General features: G+C 52.3%; 1 protein-coding gene across 5 annotated transcripts in view; it reads left to right on the plus strand.

Moving 5' to 3' along the window:
* The window catches only part of RPH3A (rabphilin 3A), a 36335-nt gene extending 29934 nt beyond the window's left edge, over positions 1-6401 (plus strand). For all 5 annotated transcript variants that reach the window (XM_026859805.1, XM_026859804.1, XM_026859808.1 and 2 more), the window contains 4 exons: positions 106-257; positions 2439-2520; positions 3080-3176; positions 3537-6401. In XM_026859805.1, coding sequence (XP_026715606.1) covers positions 106-257; positions 2439-2520; positions 3080-3176; positions 3537-3667 — 462 coding nt within the window. In that variant the 3' untranslated portion in view covers positions 3668-6401. The remainder of the gene's footprint in view (positions 1-105; positions 258-2438; positions 2521-3079; positions 3177-3536) is intronic.
* Positions 6402-6759: the final 358 nt, after the last annotated feature.

The raw sequence follows: 6759 nt of genomic DNA on the forward strand, positions 1-6759 counted from the left end.
TGTATAAGAGACAGCCTTTGTATCCATCTCGTCTCATCCGCTCTGCAGTTGAGCGTTTTCCTCGCTCAGCCCCCGTGTCCCATCTGTGGTCGCTTCCTCTCGCAGGTAGATCGTGGTGGGGACATAGAGGAGCGTGGGAAGATCCTCGTGTCCCTCATGTACAGCACCCAGCAGGGCGGCCTGATCGTCGGCATCGTACGCTGCGTGCATTTAGCAGCCATGGACGCCAACGGATACTCGGACCCTTTCGTTAAACTGTAAGTGGGGGGGCTGGGGCCGGCGTGGCGCGGTGACACGTGGTCACGGGGCCACCCGCCGTCCTTGGGCGGTGGCCCAAGGGCTGAGAGCTCCTTCCAAAACCGCTGGAGAGAGGAGAGCGTTTCCCAAGCACCTGGAGACCCTCCCGCAGGTCTGAGCCGCCCACCCGTGCAGGGTGGTGACGCTCTGCTCGGGGTGGCCCTGCCGGGGCCGAAGCTCCGCGAGGCTGGACCACTCCCTGGGGGTCTTAAAGGATTTCACCAGACTGCGGGTGCCTCTAGGCCGGCTTTATTAACAACTCAGTGAGCGGCAACAGCTGACAAAAGGCATCTTATATTTATATGATTCTTCATAACGTGTAACACAATACTAATTCATCACCAATTCCAAAAGTCTGTCATATTCCGCAGCTCCAACTCGTTCCCACTCCGGTTCCTCTTCTGACATCACTGATGCAGTCTTTGGTCATCATGGTTAATTATCTTCAGTATTGTTCCTAGAGCACCCGTGCTTACCGCACTGAACCGTTAGTACGGTTCCTCGAGCACCTGGGCTGTACAAAACTATCTATTTATTCATGTTCCTGCTATTAATAACATCCTCAGAGAAAAGAGATTTTTAAAGCTTATTCCTTTTACACCCTGGAGGTTCCCAAACGCACAGACCCAACAGGCACGTTGTAGGAGGAGGACGAGGAGGACAAGGGATCGCCTCCTGCAGGGTGGGGAGGACTTGACGTCCCTCCGTGCGTGACACGGAGCACGTACCCCCCGCGCTGGTTGTAGCGGGAGCCCAGGGATGGCCGAGCTCTCCCTGTCCCGTGCCGTGTCTTCTCTGCAAACTGAATTCATAGAGAGAGGAGCATTTGCCGCAGCAGGTGCTGGCGATGCCTTGCCGTGGCGCGGAGCGGGAGCAGCAGCGTGCCCGTGGGCGCTCTCGGCCGCGGAGGCAGGTGACGGGGGAGCGGCGCTGGTCGGGTGGCTCCTACAAACGTGGGGGAATCGGATTGTTTTCCCTCGAACCTCATAAACTGCCACACAGAGAGGGCCCTGGAGTCATTCCCGCTCGCAGCTGTGGCTGCAGATGGGTTTTCGTTGCTGTTTTCCCTTTGCCTTCAAGGAAAAGAAACAACAACAAACCTGTATTCTCCCTAAAAGTCATGCAATGACTCTTGCGTTGAACATTTTGCACAGCTTTTTGTAGCGGAGTGGAACGGGGTAGTTTTCCTTCTCAGTCTCTCTCTTATTGCTTTATCTTTTTCCATTCCCACAAAGAGAAGACGGTGGCTTTCTGTTTGTCAATCAACTTCCAACAGCGATCCAGTTAATGCCAACTCTCCGATTTCGTGCTGGGTCTGCGGTGAGGCTGCAAAGCCTGAGCCCTAATTTTTCACATATTCTCTAGGTGAACCTACCTGCCTGAGTACACTAGTCTGCGTGGTATTAAACACTAGCAGGCTAATTTTTTTTAAAATATTTTTTTTTCCTATTTCTCCCCATCTCTGTCTGCGCTCACACTTTCTTGGTTGGGTTTTCCAGAGGCCAGGCTCAGTGACCGGCCGTGCCGTTGCCCTCGTCTGCTGGTGACAAACCCGGCTGCTCATTTTCCACATTCCCTGACGGTTTTAGCTGCTCCCCGCTGTCAGCCTCAGCAGGTTCTTCCCCTGTGAAATGCAAAGTTCACCTGTTTTGGCTCCGTAAAACACCCACGACCATTTCTCTTAGCATGTCTTGGGGCAAAACCCCTTGGGACCGGTGCGTGGTTCGGAAGGACGTCGAGGCGTGTGCAGGCTCGCCGCTTTCTGGCGTCCGACCGTGACCCAACTGCTCTGAGCAAGAGATGCTCCCCCAGAAAAGTTTCTGCTGAGCTCAGCGCTCGGTACAAAGCAGGTCTTTATGGTTTCCCATATGTCTCATCTGGCTATCCAAGGGGAAAAGAAAAAAACAAAACCAACAGGATTTTACTCATTTTACATTTATTTTAGATAATTTTAGAAGGTAGGAAGGGAGAGTGGCTAACCCATTTCTTTGCCTCAAATAAATATTTTCTGTTTTGTTTTGGTTTGTTGGGTTTTTTTGTTGTTTTTTTTTTTTTCCCCTAGCCCCAAACCTCACTTTTTAAGCTTATAAGCTCACCCTGTTCTTGCACTAGAGTTTTGAGCTGTTTTCTGTTGCCCCCAGTTGGCTGAAACCTGACATGGGAAAAAAGGCCAAGCACAAGACACAGATTAAGAAGAAAACATTGAATCCTGAGTTTAATGAGGTAAGGATGGATGCATTTTTATATTATTAAATCAATTTGGCTAATGACTATGTCATGTGGAGGAGACAGAAGACAAACTCCCCAAGGTTTTGTTCCTCTCTCAGGCTCCTTTCCCCGCTCTGCACCCAGGAGTGTTTTAGGAAGGACTTTGCCGTGGGAGATCTCCCCAGTTGGGTGCTGGGCAGCGCCGTACACCCCAAAACCTCCCCGCTGCTGGTGCTGCCGACTCCGCGTCGCCACGGGCAGGGGTGCGGGTGGGACGAGCATCCCCGGGGCGGTCCCGTGGCTGGTGCCGCTTTGATGGGACACCAGCAAAGCGCTCACTTAGATACGAGGGGCGAGCTCAGCTTATGGGTTTGCGCAGCACGCTGTGGTCTGCGAGGAGGGGTGCCGCAGGGAAGGGGCATCTGCTCCGTATGAGTGTGTTTTAAATATTATCTCACCGGGTTTTGAATTCGGGCTGTGCAGGGAGATCACTTGCAGTTCCTTAACTGGAGTTTTCTGGGCGTGTTTTTTCCTGGGGCATGTGGGGTGATTGCGGGTGTTAATCCTTCTGCAGGAGTTCTTCTATGATATAAAACACAGCGATCTGGCCAAGAAGTCACTGGACATTTCTGTCTGGGATTACGACATCGGAAAATCGAACGATTACATCGGTGAGCTGCGAGGCTGCGCTCCGGGGTGGGGTTTTGATGCCCGTTACAGGACGGGAGGGGTGTGTCCATCACCTGTCCTGTGAGGAACCCCAGGCTGGGCTTCGAGGTGAGACCGTGCGGGTGGGTTGGGTGCTGCTCTCAGGCCATCACGTACAGCGCTCCCACCGTACCGCCCCGTCTCCAGCATCCCAGGGGGTCCTTCTGTGCAGGCAGAGCAGCTCTAGTTGTTTCTACTACATTTTAAATCCAGGAGGTGGAAGGAAACGCTGCAAACGTGGGCTCTGTCCCCACGGAATTAGTTTCCTGGAACACCAGCATCACCTCTGACCAGGGTGTCTCTTCTCCTCCCTTTAATTCCAGGTGGCTGTCAGCTTGGCATTACGGCTAAGGGGGAGCGCTTGAAACACTGGTATGAATGTTTGAAGAACAAGGACAAGAAAATTGAACGCTGGCACACCCTCCAGAACGAGAACCACGTCGCCAGTGATTAAAGGGAGTCGCTGCCCGAACCTCCCCGAACAGCCCGTCCTCTGCCAAGCCCCTGTAGATCTCTGATGTCCGTCTTCCAGTGCAGTCATGCCTTGCTACACGCCCTCTGGTCCCAGGGCATCCAAGCATCCTCTGTGTCCTCCCACCCGAAAACTAACCCAGATCTTTTATATTCTCTTCTTCCTTTTTTTTTTTTTTTTTCCCCCTTTTTTTGGGGGTGGGGTGTCACTGAATTATCCTGGTGTGTAATTTTGTCAAGCAATAGTTACCCTCTGACTGTTCCTCTTTCTCACTAGTCTCACGCACGCCGTGATAGCGTTCCTGTTGTGTGTGTGATGCTCTGTGTTCCTCCAGCCTCCGCTCGCGTGGCTCGTCCCGTCCCCACCAGCTCGTGGCTCCTTTCTCTCCTAGCGGGACCTGCGGCCCCCGACCCGGCCGTGTTCTCGCCCGGCGTAGTGGGGTTGAGCGCCGGTGTCAGAGCATCGACCCGTTCTGCTTGTGTGATATCGATACCTCAGTTGCAATAATGAAAAAGCTGTTTGGCTTTGGTGTGGGTCGTAACCGTAGCCTGGTATCTGTGTTGTTGTGATTAGGCTAAAGCCTGTGTCACTGATGTAATCCCGCGAGTCCTGCTTGAGCTTTAGTTCTGATTTGGTACACTTGAGCAATATTGTGGTACATCCTTTGCTGAGAAGATCCACCAGTAACCCAATGGCGATAAGATAATGGGGAGCCACTGTGTGCTCGCAGGGAAACAGAGGTTTGGGTTGGTTCGTGTTTGTTTCCAGCTGCCACGCGCGGTTCCTTTTGCCCCCGAAACTCAGACGCTCCGTTGCTGTAGGAGCCCACCCGTGTTTCGAGCTCGTGACTACCTCCTCTTCACGTCCTAGCTGCGCAGTAGTGACTGTCTGAACCCTGAGGGCAGGCCCTGGGCCCTCCTCCGACTGCCCTTTCCGTTGCCCACCCTTTTGCACCACACGCAGAAGGGGAGCTGGGGGAGAAGATACTTCCCACCAACTAGCTGATGTGTGCAAGGATTATTGCTTTAAAATACCACAAATACTGAAATTAGCTGGAACAGTTAGAGGTCTTCCAAACTTTGGGTTTGTGGTTTGTTTGTTGGGTTTTTTTTGGGGCTTTGGGTTGTTTGGTTGGTTGTTTTTTTGTTGTTTTTTTTTTTCAAATCTGCACACAAGAACCATCGTCTTCAACCTGCTCTTTAATGATCACCTGGAGGTGTTTGATTTGCTCTCGATGGCGGGAGAGTCGAGGGGCTCTCAGACTGATGCCGATCGGGTTTGGTATCACTTGCTGTCTCTGGACGACCTCAAGCCTAGCACCATCGTTAGTAGCACAATAAGCACTGCTGGAATATCTTGTGGGTCTGCTACACACTGCGCATGTTGTATGAAACCTGAACCCAGCCCCTTCAGGTCACGCTGTCGTCCCATGACTTCCCCTGCAACCGCTGCTCTGGTCCTCTGCCGTGCTGCTGCGTGGCGCGTTCTCAATTCCGCTGTACCACAGAGCTCTTTCGTTTGAATTGGATGAGTTATTTTCTTCTTCTAGATTATTTTTAATTTTTTTTTTCCCCACCCTCCCCCGGCAGACTTTGCTCTGAGCATCTCTGCAGGGCTGCGCTTCCCGCAGCAGGCGAGGGCTGGGTGCTGAGCGCCGTCGCTGCGTGGTGCTCACCCCTCTGTGTGCCGAGCGATGCTGCTGCTGCAGAGCAGCCTTGCCCCGGCCCCCCCTGCCAGGCTTGCACGTCCAAGGCCGTCTGCTTCCCCCCCCTCCCAGCCCTGCCTGGGTGCTGCCAGCTCCTTGGAGCCAGCTTTCCACCTGGAGATGCGCTCGGACCACGGATGGGGGAAACCAACCCAACCAGCGTTGGGCATCTGCTGCTCCCTTCAGCCTGAGCTGGGGCAGCTCTTGGGCTGGCTGCTGAGCTGAGAGCTGCCTGGGGCAGAGTATAATGGGGCAAGACACTCCAAAAATGGTTTTCCCCTCCCTTTCAGGCATTTATTGACTCTGCAGCAGTAAGGGCAACATCCCGGCAAGCCCAAGCCATGCTCCCCTCACCTGGCTCTGCAGAGGATCCAGACTCAAATGACCTGGATCCTTCGGATTGTTTCCTTCCGTGTCTCCTGCAGCCATGCCTGGAACCTCACCCTGCTGGGCTGAGGTGTTTTGGGTGTAGGATGCTGCCATCATCCCTTCCAGAGTGAGGGACCTGCCCCAAACCTTTGCACAGCCCTTACCTATATCTCGGAGCGGCAGCTGGGCACGGCGTGTTTCTGTGCTGTGCTGTGCTGGGGGAATGTGGCACTGGGATGAAACTACCTTTTTAAAAAAAATAAATCTGAGCAATTCCTTAATTTATTCCAGACCTGCAGCAGCCCAGCCTCCTTTGTGTGTGCAGAACAATTAAATTAAGGTTGCCTTTAGCCATGTCCTGTATTGACATTCTCTGCTCCGCCTGCTTTCCTTTCAGATGAATGATACTCAAATCATGCCTTTGCACCCATAAAAATAAAGTGCAACTTGCCAATCCCCCTCGCGGTATTGTGCAAACCACAGTCCTCGTCTCTGCCGCCCTCTTCTCAGTTTTTCTGATGGTAATTTCTGCCCTGAATGACTTGTTTTCGTTGTAAATAAAGCATGCACATATGGATTGGGAATGGTGCAAGAAAAAAAAAAAAAAAAAAAGAAGAAAAAATGCCTCTTCTACTGCTGTTTGCATTCAAACTCGCATGCAGTGATTTTACAGCAAAATATCAGTTTACAACTATTAAGAGAAAAAGAAAATGTTACACAGGAACTAGAACTACTCGAGTCTTCCGCTGCATGCAGCACAACATCCTCTCTTGATGTGGTATCTAATAAAGTGAGACTATTGGAAAAGAAAAAAAAAAAAACAAAACAACAAAACACGATGTTTTCTGGCTTCTTTCATTCCCTGAGGGAATACGAACCCCAGCACGGGCTGGTGGGAGTGAGCGGTTGTCCAGGTTGTGGGAATTTAGGGTGGGCCTGGCAGTTCTGGGAAGTCGCGTTGGGTTCAAGAGCTTGAGGAGGAGTTTGGGATGGCGGGGTG

This window comes from Athene cunicularia, assembly GCF_003259725.1.
Source record: "Athene cunicularia isolate RWA chromosome 15 unlocalized genomic scaffold, athCun1 chr15_part1, whole genome shotgun sequence".
Classification (NCBI taxonomy): Eukaryota; Metazoa; Chordata; class Aves; order Strigiformes; family Strigidae; genus Athene; species Athene cunicularia.